General features: G+C 43.0%; 1 protein-coding gene across 1 annotated transcript in view; it reads left to right on the top strand.

Annotated features, from left to right (window-relative positions):
* The window catches only part of LOC126282058 (lutropin-choriogonadotropic hormone receptor-like), an 800,001-nt gene that overhangs the window by 544,466 nt on the left and 236,434 nt on the right, over nt 1-19,101 (top strand). The window contains exon 9 of the mRNA XM_049981496.1: nt 11,376-11,441. Coding sequence (XP_049837453.1) covers nt 11,376-11,441 — 66 coding nt within the window. The remainder of the gene's footprint in view (nt 1-11,375; nt 11,442-19,101) is intronic.

Raw genomic sequence — 19,101 nt, forward strand, 5'->3', positions numbered from 1 at the left:
TTGGCGATATACCATGGGATTTTCCTGATTAACCAAAATTTTTAGGTAATGCTTGGGAGTAACGCGACCCTCAGAGTAACCATGGTTCCATGGAATGCCACATTTTGGCTGCCCAAATTAACACCAAACTCTCGCTATGTTTCACTCTTCGAACATAAACTCGACCAGATGTTCCAAACAATGTGGAACAAGACTCATCCGACCAAGTGCGTTTCTTCCTTTGCTCCATAGTTAAGGTTTTATTGCTGCGATGCCAAAGTTTTCCTGTTACAGGAATTTCCATCACTGATGTGTGATTTTGAAATTCCAGCTCGCCTTGCAGTTCCCAGCTTTTGGAACACCGTTTGTGCTGTTTTGGTGCTCACAGGGTCCACAAAGTGACATTCTGTGAAGCAGTGGCATTTGCGGCTCTCGTCTTCTTATTTTTCGTAACAACCCTTTTCAGTGACTGCCTATCATGATCACTCAACACACGATTTCGCCTGCGTTGTGACTTAGCGGATGATGTCTTTCCGCTTTCCCTGCATGCGCTATAGATCTTCAGCGCGGTTCTTCTTGAAACTCCAGATGATTCTGCTCCCTTGCTTACAGAATCACCAACAGTTTTCCCACATTCGAATTCACATAACTCTGACATAATGCACTCGCATCTACACAGAACCCTGTCGTGACCACGACAGACACCTGGATTGTGTTCATGAATTTCCGCAGGTGCGGTCCGCCGTCACGTACAACAGCACAACCTGCAGGCTTGGCTTGAGTCTGCAATTACACAACTGGCCATTAAAATTGCCACACCAAGAAGAAATGCAGATGATAAACGGGTATTCACTGGACAAATATATTATACTAGAACTGACATGTGATTACATTTTCACGCAATTTGGGTGCATATATCCTGCGAAATCAGTACCCAGAACAACCACCTCTGGCCTTAACCTCAGCCATGGTCTCCGAGCTGATAGTCCATGCTGCTGCAAACGTCGTCCAACTGTTCGTGCAGATGGTGTTGCAAACGTCCCCATCTGTTGACCCAGGGATCGAGACGTGACTGAACGATCAGTTACAGCCATGCGGATAAGATGTATGTCATCTCAACTGCTAGTGATACGAGGCCGCTGGGATCCAGCACGGTGTTCCGTATTACCCTCCTGAACCCACCGATTCCATGTTCTGCTAATAGTCATTGGGTCTCGACCAACGCGAGCAGCAATGTCGCGATACGATAAACCGCAATCGCGATAGGCTACAATCCGACCTTTATCAACGTCGGAAACGTGATGGTACGCATTTCTCCTCCTTACACGAGGCATCACAACATCGTTTCGCCAGGCAACGTCGGTCAACTGCTGTTTGTGTATGAGAAATCGGTGCGAAACTTTCGTGATGTCAGCACGTTGTAGGTGTCGCCACCGGCGCCAAACCTGTGTAAATGGTCTGAAAAGATAATAATTTGCATATCACAGCATCTTCTTCCTGTCGTTTAAATTTCACATATGTAGCACGTCATCTTCGTGATGTGACAATTTTAATGGCCAGTAGTCTACGTTCATTGTGCATTTCTCGCGGTGTTTCCATATTTTTGTCCAATTCTTGTGTATCTATAGCATTTGGAATAAGTCTTTTCCAACCAATTAACATAATCTACAGCAATCTCACCAGCTCTGTCTAACAGCTTGATGGTAGCTTTTGTATCTGTTATTTAAAGAAGTTAAAACTGTTGTATAGAGTCATTCTGCTCTGAGCCCGCATTATTTGCGATTATTTCGTTGGTAATATCTCCATTATTTGCATTTGACATAAACACACAGATCAGATTCTGCTGTACACAGCAGCGCCTGGGCATAAATGGCTCGTCCGGTGTACGACTCCATGTCGAGGGTACGTTAAACCTTATTCTTCCTTCCTTCCTTCCTTCTGGTGAATGGTTGTCTACAAGACTCATCTGGTGGTGAACCAAAACCAAATAATTTGTTTATCCAATGAAAATAAATACAAAATTCTGCTTATTTGGGTATCGGTATTCAGTACTATACTTGCCGATGTGAAATACCACCAAAGGCTCAAAATGACCGGCGTTAGTAGTGATGCGTAAAACGGTAACCTACTGCCGCTGATCATGAGGAGCAGTTCTTGAAGTGAGCGAACTATGTCCATCCATATTAATTATTCAAAGTCTCATGTTTCCATAGCGGTTTTTTACACGTTACCAGAGGCGTGAATGCCTCACCGACTGTCTCACTCACATGATGATCTCTGCTAGGCATTTATCAACTGCCATTTACATTCCGCTTCACTCTTACTCGTTTTCGTCTATTATTTTGTAGTACCTTGTCGTTTGTTGTTTTTACCGTTGGTTCTTTTCTAAGTTTTACAATATTTACACCCTTCACCAGTACGAACCTGACACTACGGAGCGCAGTTGAACTGCTTAGTCGACGAGTAACCCACAACAGTGCTACAGTGCTAGTGGTGTTGATACAAAGCAGAGCAATGGCAACGATAAACAAAGTAAACATTGCATTATATCTACTACAGTTTCCGAAGTTGAATTTCGTCAGAAATATATATATATATATATATATATATACTCCTGGAAATGGAAAAAAGAACACATTGACACCGGTGTGTCAGACCCACCATACTTGCTCCGGACACTGCGAGAGGGCTGTACAAGCAATGATCACACGCACGGCACAGCGGACACACCAGGAACCGCGGTGTTGGCCGTCGAATGGCGCTAGCTGCGCAGCATTTGTGCACCGCCGCCGTCAGTGTCAGCCAGTTTGCCGTGGCATACGGAGCTTCATCGCAGTCTTTAACACTGGTAGCATGCCGCGACAGCGTGGACGTGAACCGTATGTGCAGTTGACGGACTTTGAGGGAGGGCGTATAGTGGGCATGCGGGAGGCCGGGTGGACGTACCGCCGAATTGCTCAACACGTGGGGCGTGAGGTCTCCACAGTACATCGATGTTGTCGCCAGTGGTCGGCGGAAGGTGCACGTGCCCGTCGACCTGCGACCGGACCGCAGCGACCCCCGGATGCACGCCAAGACCGTAGGATCCTACGCAGTGCCGTAGGGGACCGCACCGCCACTTCCCAGCAAATTAGGGACACTGTTGCTCCTGGGGTATCGGCGAGGACCATTCGCAACCGTCTCCATGAAGCTGGGCTACGGTCCCGCATACCGTTAGGCCGTCTTCCGCTCACGCCCCAACATCGTGCAGCCCGCCTCCAGTGGTGTCGCGACAGGCGTGAATGGAGGGACGAATGGAGACGTGTCGTCTTCAGCGATGAGAGTCGCTTCTGCCTTGGTGCCAATGATGGTCGTATGCGTGTTTGGCGCCGTGCAGGTGAGCGCCACAATCAGAACTGCATACGACCGAGGCACACAGGGCCAACACCCGGCATCATCGTGTGGGGAGCGATCTCCTACACTGGCCGTACACCTCTGGTGATCGTCGAGGGGACACTGAATACTGCACGGTACATCCAAACCGTCATCGAACCCATCGTTCTACCATTCCTAGACCGGCAAGGGAACTTGCTGTTCCAACAGGACAATGCACGTCCGCATGTATCCAGTGCCACCCAACGTGCTCTAGAAGGTGTAAGTCAACTACCCTGGCCAGCAAGGTCTCCGGATCTGTCCCCTATCGAGCATGTTTGGGACTGTATGAAGCGTCGTCTCACGCGGTCTGCACGTCCAGCACGAACGCTGGTCCAAATGAGGCGCCAGGTGGAAATGGCATCGCAAGCCGTTCCACAGGACTACATCCAGCATCTCAACGATCGTCTCTCTGGGAGAATAGCAGCCTGCATTGCAGCGAAAGGTGGATATACACTGTACTAGTGCCGACATTGTGCATGCTTTGTCCCCTGTGTTTATGTGCCTGTGGTTTTGTCAGTGTGATCATGTGATGTATCTGACCCCAGGAATGTGTCAATAAAGTTTCCCCTACCTGGGACAATGAATTCACGGTGTTCTTATTTTAATTTCTAGGAGTATATATATATATATATATATATATATATATATATATATATATATATATATATATATATATATATGAACAGATTTCGAATAAGTCCGCAGCAATAAAATATTCAAGGGAAGACAAGGCACCCTTGTTACAAATACTGGTGTTTGCACGTTTCAAGAATTCCAAATACAGTTTTCAAGATGTGCATAATAGTGACCTACTACGTTATGGCATGATTTCAGGGAAAGCAGTGAATGCTTGCATAACTTCAAACGGTGCTGACGTCAGATAAAAAAATTTCTCACAAAGCGTCAACTTGCGATGCACAGCAAACTGCGGAACAGCTAGAAAGTTTGCGAAAGAGATAAACAAATTTATCTCATCGTTCAGTAAGGAATTTGTTTTCAACCTCTCTACAATCGAGATTTAAAGAGGAACTGCATATAAAAAGGAACACTGGAAATTAGAGCTACCAAGAAATTTCTATCAAGTTCAACTAACATCAGTACCTTAACGCATCCATATACAATTTTGCTCACTGTTAATGTGGATAGTAAATTAGCTGGAAAGTTATTTATGGTGCTGCGAAAAGTTGGATGTGCTCTGCCCCCTACGATTCTTTCTCGTGTGGGTGTTCTTGGAAGAGCAGTGGGGGAATATTTATGTCACAGCAAGAAAGGGAGCTAGAACTATGGAAAGGGCACTGCTTTGATCAATAAATGGTGAAAATAACTTGCTTCTGTTTGATTCCCGGTCAGCGTGTAAAAATCGTACCCCTTTAGAACAAACTGTCCCTCCTGTAAAGTGTGTGACATTGCAGATCACACCACCTGGAAACACTGAGAAAATTGAGCTCCTAGATGTTTGTTTTTTTCTGTGCCTATAAAACATCATATCTCACTATCTTAAGCTACGCCTTAAAGGATAGCCAATTTCACGATAAGGTCCACGACAGGCCGTTTCGATTTCGGTTGCATGCCATCAGATTCCATCAGTTCTAATCATCCCGTTACACCTATATGATTATACACTGAAGCGCACAAAGAAACTGATATAGGCATGTGTATTCAAATACAGAGACATGTAAACAGGCAGAATAAGGCGTGCGGTCGGCAATGTCTATAGAAGACAATAAGGGTCTGGCGCAGTTGTCAGAACGGTTACTGGTGCTAGAATGGCAGATTGTCAAGATTTACGTGAGTTTGAACGTGGTGTTATAGTCGGCGTACGAGAGATGGAACACATCATTTCCGAGATAGCGAAGAAGTTGTGATTTTCCCTTACGACCATTTCACGAGTATACCATAAATATCAGGAATTCGCTAAAACATCCGACATCGCGGTCACCGGAAAATATCCTGCAACAACGTGAACAACGACGGCCGAAGAGAATCGTTCAACGTGACAAAAGTGCAACCTTTCCCCAAGGTGCTGCAGATTTCAATGCTGGACCATCAAGAACTGCCACCGTGCGAACCTTCCAACGAAACATCATCGGTATGGGCTTTCGGAGCCGAAGGTCTACTGCTGTAACCTTTGCACGACACAAAGCTTTACGCCTCGCCTGGGCCCGTCGACACCGACGTTGGACTGTTGATGACAGGAAACTTGTTGCCTGGTCGGACGAGTCTCGTTTCAAATTGTATCGAGACGATGGACGTGTACGGGTATGGAGACAACCTCATGAATCCATGGACCCTGCATGTCAGCAGGGGACAGTTCAAGCTGGTGGAGGCCCTGTAACGGTGTGGGGCGTGGGCAGTTGGACTGGTACGGGACCCCTGATACGTCTAACTACGACGCTGAGAGGTGTAAGCATCTTGTCTGATCACCTGCATCCATTCATGTCCATTTTGCATTTTGACTGACTTGGGCAGTTCCAACAGAACGATGCGATGCCTCACAAGTCTATAATTGCTACACATTAGCTCCAGGAACACTCTTCTGAGTTTATACACTTCCGCTGTCCACCAAACCCTCTAAAAACGAACATTATTGAGCATATATTGGATGCCTTGCAACGTGCTGTTCAGAGATCTCGACACCCTAGTACTCTTACGGGTTTATGGACAGCCCTAAAGGGTTCATGATGTCAACTCCCTCCAGCACTACTTCAAACAGTAATCTAGTCCACGCCACGTCTCATTGCGGGACTTCTGTGTGCTCACGGAGGCGCTACACGATTTTAGGCAGGTGTACCAATTTCTTTGGCTCTTCAGTGTATATGCAGTTTTCAAGAGTGGATACCTAGCTGAAAGTCCTGCACAGTTTGTAACTCTTAAGGAGTTCGCCTTCGAACTTGATGCTCCGAACCTTTGTGATCACTGTGGCGTGCCATTTTTCGTTCAGTATTCATTGTGCAGGTTAGTGGTTCGTTTTGAACATTTATTGAGTGTCGACGATGTCCATTTTGTGAAGTGTAATACGCGCATCCCTCTGGAGGTTGATCTCTCCACCTCGCGGAAATTCATTTTCTGTCGCCCTCCTGATGCACATGGTGAGACTTAAGCAGCTAATTCTTTCCGTGTCATAATTGTTAACACAATACAACAAATGAGCGTTACTAAAGACTGCACTTGCGACTTCACACTCAAGGGATTCCCTTTAAGGATGTACTGCCCTCCATTGCATGGCACACATTGGGGAAGCTTAATGACGTTCCTCAGCGCAGAGTGTGCCGGTGAATCGGTACTGAGAACCTGGATCAAGAGAAAAGTTTGTTACAAACTCCAACAAGTTAATATATTTGTAAATATTTCACGGCAAAATTAGTTGTTCAACGCAGCGCGTTTGTAATCTTCTTCCTATTTTCTTTGGGCTGTACAGCAAAACGTCCCTGAGGGAGGCACTCGTAGTTCAAAATGCACCTTAATGGTGCTGAATTTCACCTCACTGTCTTCTCATATGTTTCTTGACTGTTCTAAATCCACCTAGTTTTCATGATATCAGCAAAATACACACGACGGTTTCTGTTGTTGTTGTTGTGGTGGTGGTAGAGGTGATGGTGGTTGTGGTGGTGGTCTTCAGCCCGAAGAACGGTTTGATACATCACTCCACGCTAGTCTATCCGTACAAATCTATTCATCGTTGCATACTTACTTTAATCTACATGGATGTAACACCCAACCCGTTGCTTGTCCAATTTTTGAGTGTGTTCGCCCCTGACAAACAACTTACGGTGAAATTGGGAGTGGAATTCTACGCAAAAATGGATAACGCTAGATTTAAATGTGGCCCTGTCAACCCTAAGTAGTGTTGACGATAAATCACACCTATCTCTCTCTCTAATTTCTAATCTCAAACGCCCTTCCATTATCAAACTGACAATTCCTTGATGCTTCAGACCACGTGCTATCACCCAGTCTTTTTTTTTTTAGTCCAGCTGTGCCACAAATTTCTTTATTTCACATTTCGAGTCAGTACCGCCTCATTATCTATTCTCTCTACTCATCAACTCTTTCAGCATTCTTCTGCTGCAGCACCACATTTCAAAAGGTTTGATTCTCTTCTTGTCTCAGCTGCTTATCGTACACGTTAAGAAATTTTAAAGCTAAAATTTATAATCGATGTTAACACATCCCTCTTTTTCAAAAGTTCGTTTCGTGCTACTGCCAATCATCATTTTACAGTCTACCTTTTATATTACGTTCGTGCGTAAGTTCGTAGAGTTTTCGTTTTGCGCATTAATATTCTGGTTGCTAAGGGTTTATTTATCGATTGTCATTTTTTATTTGTAGTTCATTGTTGCTATTTGAGTTAAAATATTGTCATTTTGAGATGGTGACTGGAGCTGTGGAGGCTATAAAATGGAGTGGAAGAAATCGGAACATTTCCGACATATTCTTCTGTTTGAGTTCAATGGATGGGTAACAGCAGCGGAGGCAGTCAGAAACATTTGCACCGTGTGCAGAGATGAAAGCATTGCATGGATCACAGCAAAAAATTGATTCTCTGCCTTTAAGGAACCGCGTTTTGGCATTAGTGACTTTCCACGTTCAGGAAGACCTTAAGGTTTGATGAAGATTGCTTAAAGGCATTAATCCACAATGATCCACGTCAATGTACTCTAGAACTGGCAAATGTGACGAACTATGTTCGTTCCACCAGCGTGTGAAATTTGTGAGCGATGAAGAAGTTTCTAAAATCGGGTGCATAGGCACCGTATGCTGTTAAGCCAAAATCATAAAAATCTGCGGATGGCTATATGTGCATCTCTGCTTGCTCGTCACCAGCTGGCTCTTGAACAACCTGGACGACTCCTGACCTGTATCGTCACTCTTGACGAGAAACAGTGTCTTTATTCCATCGTAAGCAAAAAAAAAGAAAAAAGTTGAACCCAAACAAAGCAACAACTCCCGTTTCGCGCATTCGCAAAAAATAATGTTACGCATCATATGGAACAACGACGGTGTGGTGTACTGCGAATTGCTTCCTCAAATTGTAACCATCATTGGTGACATTTATCATCAACAAATGAGACGTCTTGCATGCGCATTCCAGGAACAACGACCATGAAGACTTCGTAATCTGTTGCTACTCGACGATAACGACCCTCCCAGCATTCTACTAGACTGATAAAAAATACTATACAGGAGTTGGGTTGGGTGGTCATTTCGCCCCCCTCCTTATTCACCCGATCTTGCGCCCTCAGATTTTCATCATTTCCGCTCTCTATCGAATAACCTTCAAGGAACGTCCTTCCCGAATCAAAATACGCTCCGACCATGACGAGTTCTTCGCTCCAAAGCCATTTGATTTGTACAATTGTAGAATCGAAAAGTTACCCCAGCGTTGGCAAACTGTTGGAAATAATGAAGCAGAACATGTTATTGATGATTAAGCCTTCTATCATGAGTACCTGTTGTGTTTATTCAATTTATGGGAAAACTCTATGAACTTATGCACCAACCCAATATTTCGGCCATCATCAGTTTTTTGCTCCCTATACAGCAACTCTAATACATTATTTTTTACATCTCATTCGCTTATCTAATGCCTTCAAAGTCACTTGATTTAATTCCACTACATATTCATGCCATTATCCTTGTTTTTCCTTTGTTAATGATCACCTTATAACATTTCAAGACTGCTCTTCCAACTAGTTTGCCTTCTGAGACAATTGGAACGCCTTTTGCAAACCATAAAATTTTTATCCTTCTCCCTGATTTTTAATTCCATTCCCAAATTTTTCCTGGGATTTCTTGACGGCTTCCTCAATGTGCGGACTGAGTAACTTCAGTGATAAATTAGTAAAACCCTATCTCATTTCCTTTTTGACCACAGCTTCCCTTTCATGCCCTGCTATTCTTATAACTGCAGCCAGGTTTCTGTAGAAGTTCTAGCTAATCTTCTGGTACCTGTACATTACCCCTGCTACTTTCAAAATACAAAGAATACACCCGAGTCAGTAATGTGAAAAGATTTCTGTAAACCTAGAAAGGCTACAATGTACGTTTGACTTTCTTCAGTCTCTCTTCACTATAAATCATAGTATCAGTTCTGCTTGACGTGTTCCTACATTCTCCGGAACCCAGACTCATATTCCCGCAGGCCAGCTTCTGCTTGTTTTTCCAGTCTTCTGTAAATAATTCGTCCCACTATTTCTTAGCCAATACTTACTAAGCTGATAATTTGGCAGTATTCAGATCTGACGATACATGCTTTCCTGAAATTGAAATTATTGCTCTCTTCTCGCTGTCTGAGAGTGTTTCGCCTGTCTCATACTCTAACACAACAGGTTGAAACGTTTTTTCATGTGTGGCTCTCCCAAGGATTTAAGTTATTCGAAGGAAAGTTTTCCTTTGTTTCCTTGAGCAGGTGCGCGTATGTCGACATTCAGATGAAGCCATGTATCAGCAAGCTGCTTGTCAATAGAGCGTGATTCAGGGACTTTGTGGAAGTAGTAGGTCTCTTGTTTCCAATTAGGTTTTCAGTGTTTTGTTCAATTCTTCTAACAGTACCATATGTACCATCTCTACGTTTTCTGTAATACAGGGTGTCCCAACCTCCCTGCTTTCAAAAACCCAGGAAAAAAAAAAAACAGTAGATACGACAATGAAATATGCACCACATTGTAAAGCATCTCAAAGAATTTATTTATTTATCAATACACCTGTGCATGTGAACCATTTGTAGCACGACGAATATCGAGTCTATATTCAATTTCTTGCCGAGTTCTTTGTAACATTTCCTCCGTTATTGTTGCAATAGCATTAGTGCTACGACGTCGCAACGTAGAAATATCGCCCACTTTGGTCGCATACACGTGGTACTTCACGAATCCTCACGCGAAGAAATCAAGTGGCGTAATATCGGGTAAAAGTGGTGGCCAGGCAATGAGTCCTCCGCGTCCAATCCAAAGATTGGGCAATTTCCTATCCAGGAACATGCGAACAGCCGTTGACCAATGCGGCGGAGCTCCACCTTGTTGAACAATGATGTTGGATTGTAAGTCTTGTATCTGCTCCAACATGTCCAGATACACTGACCCATTCACTGTTTGTTCCGCAAAGAAGAACGGTCCAACAATTCTTTCGTGCGTTAGCCTGCACCAGATATTTAGTTTACGTCTATCACGTACGTGTTCAATGATAACGTGCGGATTTCACGAACCCCAAATCCGAACATTATAACTATTAACCCTTCCTGATAGATGAAAGGTTGTCTCATCTGAGAATAAACATCTTTCCAGGAAGCTGGCATCCACATCAATACGCTCCAGCGTAACCGCAGCAAATTGTCAGTGTGATTTGTTGTGCGGCGTCAGATGTAGCAGAATTTCCACTTTGGAAGCACACATACGAAGACGCTGGTGAACTACACGATGCAATGTTGACTGAGGTACATCAGGTTGCCTAGATGCTTCACGAATTGACTTATGTGGGCTTCTAAGAAACGTTTGCCTTATGTCCTCCACTGTCTCTTCTGAAACTCCGTAACGTGCACCTCCAGAATGTTTCAGAACACTTCCTGTTGCCAGAAACTTCCTATACCATCCCTTAATTGTGTTCACATCAGGTGGATCATATTCATAAACACGACGATAATTTTTTTGCTTAGTAATCGGCGATTTTGTTTCTGCAAACCACACTATTGCTTGCGTGCGCTCCTGTGGAGTCGCCATTTTCACTTCATGAGACCATGCTGCACTCTGGCGACGACACGTAGCACGCGGTAATATGAATGCTCTGAAATGCTCTAGAATGAGGTGCATTTTTCGTTTTCATATCTACAGTGGTTTACCTCTCCTGGGTCCTTGAAATCAAGGAGGTTTGAATGGGATACCCTGTATTCTTGAAGTTCTTTTTCCTTCTACTGGCCTTCTAAACGACTTATGTTCTTATTCGGTCAGTGGGATAATATGACTCCTTTCTACTTTTTTCTGTTTCAGAGACGTGAAATCAAATAAGCTGACCAAGATTCCGGATCTATCGCAGTGCAAGGATCTAAGAGTCCTGTAAGTACAACAGAAAAGCTGTATAACTGAATGCAAACTGTACTACATCCACGAGCAATTGATCTAGCTGCTGTATTGAATGAGAGAAGGTGTTTTTGCCGCCAGTGAAAAAAAAATAATTTGCCGGATCACGTGACTGTGACATCATCAGACCTCAGATTTGCCCTCAACGTGACAGACCACCTGAGGATAGGCAACAGACACGATACTAGCGCATTTGATTGTAGCTAAATCTAGTGTGTTTGATTCGTGGCGAACTCGAGTCTGCCAGACTGCGCAGACACTGACATATTAGCGTGACCACATCTAAATAGTGTACTCTGTGTACTTCGATTCCGATGAAACTCACGCCATCGCCATCAGTATGGTTAACAACAAATAAAGAAAACGAATCACTACAGTCGTATTATCAAAGAACTTTATTTCAAACGACTAGTTGCGGTTCAATACTTTCGCCACTGTAAGGTCCACCATAAATCAAAAGAATACTTTCATTCGTTGGCCCATGTATTGTAGAACCCATATGATACTAGTTGTCGTGGCTTGCATAGATCAGGAGTGTATTCTCTACAACGTGTTGCCACCATTGTGGCATTGTAGAGTATACACTCCTGATCTATGCAAGCCACGACAACTAGTATCATATGGGTCTACAATACATGAGCCAAAGAATGAAATTGTTCTTTTGGTTTGTACTTGACACGAATGTGGAGTAAGTGTTGCTCCTAAACTAGTCATTTGAAGTAAATGTCTTTGGTGATACGGCTCTGGTGATTCGTTTAATTTACATCTTCAGCCGCGGTCCGACATTCAGGAGAACGATAGACTTCCACAAGTTGGGTAACAATGTGTTGCTGACAGGCTCGCCATCGATTATCGAGGATTAGAACTGTGAACAGACTGGCCACAGACAGCTCAGCGATGGCCAATAATAATGATGAGCAGTCATAATATCAAGAACAACTTCCTCAGCAAGGAGTACAGGTTCCATCAGCCCATACATGTACTTTTTGCACTGCACGTCATCAATTACAGCAGCTATTATGGACACAGAAGACCCCAATGGCAGGTTGTGTGTGTGTGTGTGTGTGTGTGTGTGTGTGTGTGTGTGTGTGTGTGTGTGTGTGTGTGTTGAAAAACTGATATGTCCATGAATCTGCATCCTGTGTGTGAGTAAAGCACGATTCATGGAGGTGGGGGAAGTAATCTGCTTGTCTGTCATTGTCTAGTTGTCTAGGCAAAATACTCTCCTGGAAATTAAAATAAGAACACCGTGAATTCATTGTCCCAGGAAGGGGAAAGTTTATTGACACATTCCTGGGGTCAGATACATCACATGATCACAGTGACAGAACCACAGGCACATAGACACAGGCAACATAGCATGCACAATGTCGCCGCTAGTACAGTGTATATCCACCTTTCGCAGCAATGCAGGCTGCTATTCTCCCATGGAGACGATCGTAGAGATGCTCGATGTAGTCCTGTGGAACGGCTTGCCATGCCATTTCCACCTGGCGCCTCAGTTGGACCAGCGTTCGTGCTGGACGTGCAGACCGCGTGAGACGACACTTCATCCAGTCCCAAGCATGCTCAATGGGGGACAGATCCGGAGATCTTGCTGGCCAGGGTAGTTGACTTACACCTTCTAGAGCACGTTGGGTGGCACGGGATACATGCGGACGTGCATTGTCCTGTTGGAACAGCAAGTTCCCTTGCCGGTCTAGGAATGGTAGAACGATGGGTTCGATGACGGTTTGGATGTACTGTGCACTATTCAGTGTCCCCTCGACGATCACCAGAGGTGTACGGCCAGTGTAGGAGATCGCTCCCCACACCATGATGCCGGGTGTTGGCCCTGTGTGCCTCGGTCGTATGCAGTCCTGATTGTGGCGCTCACCTGCACGGCGCCAAACACGCATACGACCATCGTTGGCACCAAGGCAGAAGCGACTCTCATCGCTGAAGACGACACGTCTCCATTCGTCCCTCCATTCACGCCTGTCGCGACACCACTGGAGGCGGGCTGCACGATGTTGGGGCGTGAGCGGAAGACGGCCTACCCGTGTGCGGGACCGTAGCCCAGCTTCATGGAGATGGTTGCGAATGGTCCTCGCCGATACCCCAGGAGCAACAGTGTCCCTAATTTGCTGGGAAGTGGCGGTGCGGTTCCCTATGGCACTGCGTAGGATCCTACGGTCTTGGCGTGCATCCGGGCGTCGCTGCGGTCCGGTCCCAGGTCGACGGGCACGTGCACCTTCCGCCGACCACTGGCGACAACATCGATGTACTGTGGAGACCTCACGCCCCACGTGTTGAGCAATTCGGCGGTACGTCCACCCGGCCTCCCGCATGCTCACTATACTCCCTCGCTCAAAGTCCGTCAACTGCGCATACGGTTCACGTCCACGCTGTCGCGGCATGCTACCAGTGTTAAAGACTGCGATGAAGCTCCGTATGCCACGGCAAACTGGCTGACACTGACGGCGGCGGTGCACAAATGCTGCGCAGCTAGCGACATTCGACGGCCAACACCGCGGTTCCTGGTGTGTCCGCTGTGCCGTGCGTGTGATCATTGCTTGTACTGCCCTCTCGCAGTGACCGGAGCAAGTATGGTGGGTCTGACACACCGGTGTCAATGTGTTCTTTTTTCCATTTCCAGGAGTGTATTATGTAGCTATAGCACCCTGTAGACGTACTGTACATATAGACAGACAATGCACCAGTCCACCGTTCCTTAATTATTCAGAACCAGCTTTAGGAATAGTTTTCGAAGATCACGGTTCTCCCGTGGCCACCTCTATGGGGCTGTTCCAACACTGTCACGCTGGGCATTGGCGCCCACGATGGCTGTCAGTTATCCCGCAGGCAGGCGCAGGTTGCACAGGCTACCTGCAGTTGTACTGCTCCGGGTTCTTCGAGGGTGGGAACTATTTTGCTTCCAACGCCGCTAGGCGCTTGCCCAGAGCTTACCGCCTCTTAATCAGCTGTTCGCTCTCCCGTGTCCACCGCCGCCCCCTAATGGATACTTGAGCTCGAACAGCCTGGCCTAAATCACCTGACCTCAGTCCTAATGCGCATGATTCTGGTTAGGTGGTCTTCAGTCAGAATGGCTCCCCATAACGTCCGGAGTGAATGTCACAATTCGTCGTAACTGGCACCAGCTACGTAGAGCGTGTTGCGTCCTAGTCACAGTATGTGGATAATTCAGTTGTTCATGACTCTGTAAGTGCTGGTTATTTCGATTTCTAAAAGGTATTTAATAGAACAGTGAAGTTTCCATTATATGGAATATTTGTGAAAATTTAAAGTTGATGAACAGATATGTTAGTTCTTAAACTTCCATATATACTGTTGTGTCCTGCGGTCGGCAGGAAAAAGAACAAACATTCAATCTGAATACACTTTATTATAATTAAATTAAAAATCACCTTCTTGGCGTTAAACGCAAGAACAACAAGAAAACCCGAAACTTGTGGTGACAAACCAAATAAGGAAACAAGACAATGGAAGAAAAATACTGACCAAAATCTATTCTACACAATACAAAATACAACGTTAAGTACTGGCCAGGGCTGTTCCTAGCGGTTGGTCTGACGGTCTAAGGCGTGCTTAGAAAGCCAGGTCGGCGGAGAGATACATGAGTCATATGAGTTCTGTTTGGTGGAACACTGTCACATGTTTTCTGGCGAAGTAGCTCCGTGTTTACTTGGAATGTTTGTTATTGTTTCTGTCCGGTGGCGATGTTTCTCTCCGCGCTCCTGAAAAGGGGTCAGCAAGCCATCTTGCGAGTCAGTTGTGCAGGCCCTCTGATAATAAGGGGCCGCTACGATGTATACCGCTCATGCAGCATACTTCTTCTGCTGCTTCCAACGGACGTGATCTACAGTTATAATCTATAGAAAAACTTCTATCAAGCTGCATGACTATAGCAGCTCTTGGACTAAGGCTTATAAGGAACGCCCGGGTGATTCAATTTAAAGAGCATATGAAGATGGTATTTGTTCTTTTGGACATGTCTGAAACAGCAAATACAATCATCATATAGTTAAGGCAGCCCAATACACATACTTATGTAAACTTATTTTTATCATTTACCACAAAAGCATAAATTTTTTAAAGATTCCACTTGTAGTAAAAACAATCCATTGTTGTTTAAAATATTTTTTATTCATTCTTCTGATTTCTTATTTTTCGTTCCTTCTCCAAAGTATTTTTGTATTTGTCTTTTAAAGATGTAGTACTACCTAAGTATTCCCATTTTCTTTCTTGTTTGCTTAAGTTCGCTAATTCTTGTTCTCTAGCAGACTGCAAATATACTGCATTAATTGGTCTAATTTCTTCAGTGAAATTTGGATAGATTTTGTGGCAAATATTCATTCTTTTCCTAGACACGAATGGTAAATATTATCGTTTTTATCAGTCCCAATTCTTTGATATTTATTGCTTTCCGTATAGTAGAAAACAAGCTATTGGATTTAGAAAAATATGTCGCCAGATTTTTTAAAGGATGTTTGTTTCACAGAATTTACATTCTCTGTTTCTTCGAAAATTTCTATGCAGTTAATGAGTAAGCAATTAAAACTAAATGCAGATAAAACAAATTTAACCAATTTTTCTCTGTCTATCTAATTACCTGTTTTTTCTTTTTATTTGTGTCATAAATAAGGCAACAACTGTTATGTGGAGTATCTGTTAATTTTTGCCAGCTTTTAGAGAGTGGAACAGAATAAAAATGAGCTTTTTTAAATATTTGCTGCTATTTGTTGTAAACTGTAAAAATCTGTTAATGGATCGAATTCCTGTTCTTTTTGGAAATTTGGATTAATATAATTATAAATTGTTGCTTCCAGTCTTGTAATAACATTTTCTTTAGCTAATGGAGAGGTAAATGTTTCTCTTAATCATCAGTCTAGACAGTTTAAAAAAATCTATGATATGGTTTCCAAGCTGTCTGGTAACTCCAGAATTAGAATTAATCCACATTAAACAGTCTTTTCCAACATAATTTTTGTTGTTTACTATTACATTATGTTCTTCATTATGTTTTCCTTGCATCTGAAAAGTAAAATTATTTGTTAAGTAATTGATCATTTCTTCTTTGTTACAAATTCTTGCAAAATATTGTGCTATGTCTAAATCTAATAAGTAATAGTGATCATTTTTAAGTTTTTGCAATATTTGTGATAGTTCTTTTAATACTGCATCAATTGGGACATCCGCTAATTCCATTTTGTAAGGAATAATAACAGGATGTGCATATTTACTTCTTATTACATCCATATATGCAGTAATAGCTTGTTTAGCTCCTTTACAATGTTTTGTACACAAATCTATAAGAAGTCGTGACATAGCTTTAACAGTATGTTTTGCAGAGCTAAATATAGATAACACTTCTCACAAGAAATTATTAAATGATCAACATATTTCTTTCTTAACTAAGAATTGCTTTTTGCTTATATCATTTGTACAGTGTATTAAATCTGTAATTTTAACTGCCATAATAGTATTGCAGAATGGTTCTATAATTGGTTTAAATTGTTCTAATTTTTTCTCCATTATTGTGGATAATATCTCCAATATTTGTAACAAGATTATTATTATTTACATTTTCTGTAAGTAGCCACAATCCAAATCTTTTGTTGGTTGGTTTTACTTCATTTCCAAGGAGTTCTGTTATAGAATATTTCCTTCTGTTTAGAGCACACTTCTTATTTTCAGTGTCCATTTACAGAAAGAAAAAAATATTAGATTTGTGAAAAAGTAGCTAGAATTTAAAAAAGGTTAAAAATAGAACAAATTAAAACTAGCTGAAATGGGGAAGCTGAAAGTAAAGTGTTTTTTTACTTATTTGAATGTGGTATAACTGTAAGTAAGACATTTCTCAAAAAACCATTTGCAATGTGCAGTTCAGAAAAATCTTATCGCTGGGAAATTTTAGGTAAAGAATAGATTTCTTATGTTCGCCATACTTAATTTTTTTTATTTTCTTATGTTCACTTCTTATAAAATAAAATATTAAGTTTTATTTTCTTACATTCACCTTTTACAAAATAATGAAAGTTTATTTTCTGATTTTTTTCTGATTTTTTATAAAAATATTAATTTTTGTTTCCTTATGTTCACCTTTTGTATGAAATATATAATTATTTTTGGACACTGGAGAATGTGATACGAAAAAAATTTGATTCTTATTAATATTTCTAGGTAACTGAAATGAAATTAAGTGAGTTAGATCTAAAAAGAAGAATATAGCAGCTTGGTTTAGTAGGCTCTGAATATGTTTTCATCTTCTAAAGAAAATAACGAGTGAAACGAGTGATTTTCAGTAGAAAATGACAAGTGAGTCAGATCCTACTAAAACAAGCTATTGACAAATGAATTGGTAATTTCTTGAGTACCCAAAGGAAGAGTGATAGGACCGTTACTATATGCGAATTTAGACTTTCTCGGTGAATCTCGGTGATGAAGTCAGGCTTCACCTGGAAATGACAAATGACAAACTTGTTGAAACGTTGCAGTAGAACGAAGGCTTGACTCGGCTGATAACCCGAGAAGACGTCAGCATCAGGTCCGTTACTGTTTACAGTATATATAAATGATCTAATATAAGGCGTTGGATGCTCTTTAATGCTGCTCGCAGATGATGCGGTTGTCTATAAGAAAATAGCATCGCCAGAAGATAGAAGTGATTTGAAGAATCAGATTCTGGCAGTTGTCCCTGAACGTAAATAAATCTAACATAGTGCGCATGCATAGGAAAAGAAAACCACTACTGGGCAGCTACACTATTGATAACAAACGGCTGGAAACAATATGTACCGGAAAATATTTGGGAGTAACTGTTCAGAGCGACCCTTAGTGGAATGACCACATAAAGCAAACAGTGGGGAAAGCAGAGGCCAGACTCAGATTCATAGGAAGAAAATCGAGGAAATGTATCTCATCCACGAAGGTAGTGGGTTATAAGGCGCTTGTTCGACCGAATCTTGAGCGTTGTTCATCTGCCTGGGATCCCTACGAGATAGGACTGATAGAATAAACAGAGAAGATCCAATGAAGTGCGGCATGTTTCGTCACTCGAACGTTTAGCCGGCGCGAGAGCTTTACGGAGCTGCTCAACAGATGCCGTTGGCTGACGTTACAATAGAGGCGTTGTGCATCACAGAGCGATTTGCTGTTGTTATTTCGTGAGAGCACTTTCCGGGAAGAGTGGGACAACATATTACTTCCCCCTCGTCCCCTCTCCCACATACTTCTCGCTGTAATGACCATAAGGAGAAAATTCGACAAATTAGAGCCAGTACAGAGGCTTACCGACTACCATTCTTCCCACGCGCTATTCGCTAGTGGGACAGGGTTGAGGGGCTCAGGTTTTTTATTATTATTTTTTCATGTGGAGTCTCCAGTCTTCTGACTGGTATGATGCGGCCCGACACGAATTCCTCTCGTCTTCCAACCTCTTCATCTTAGAGTAGCACTTGCAACCTACGTTCTCAATTATTTGCTGGATGTATTCCGATCTCTGTCTTCCTCTACAGTTTTTGCCCTGTGCAGCCCCCTCTAGTACCATGGAAGTCATTCCCCGATGTCTTAACATATGTCCTTATATCCTGTCCCTTCTCCTTATCTGTGTTTACCTTATACGTATTCCTTTCCT

This window comes from Schistocerca gregaria, chromosome 7, assembly GCF_023897955.1.
Source record: "Schistocerca gregaria isolate iqSchGreg1 chromosome 7, iqSchGreg1.2, whole genome shotgun sequence".
NCBI lineage: Eukaryota > Metazoa > Arthropoda > Insecta > Orthoptera > Acrididae > Schistocerca > Schistocerca gregaria.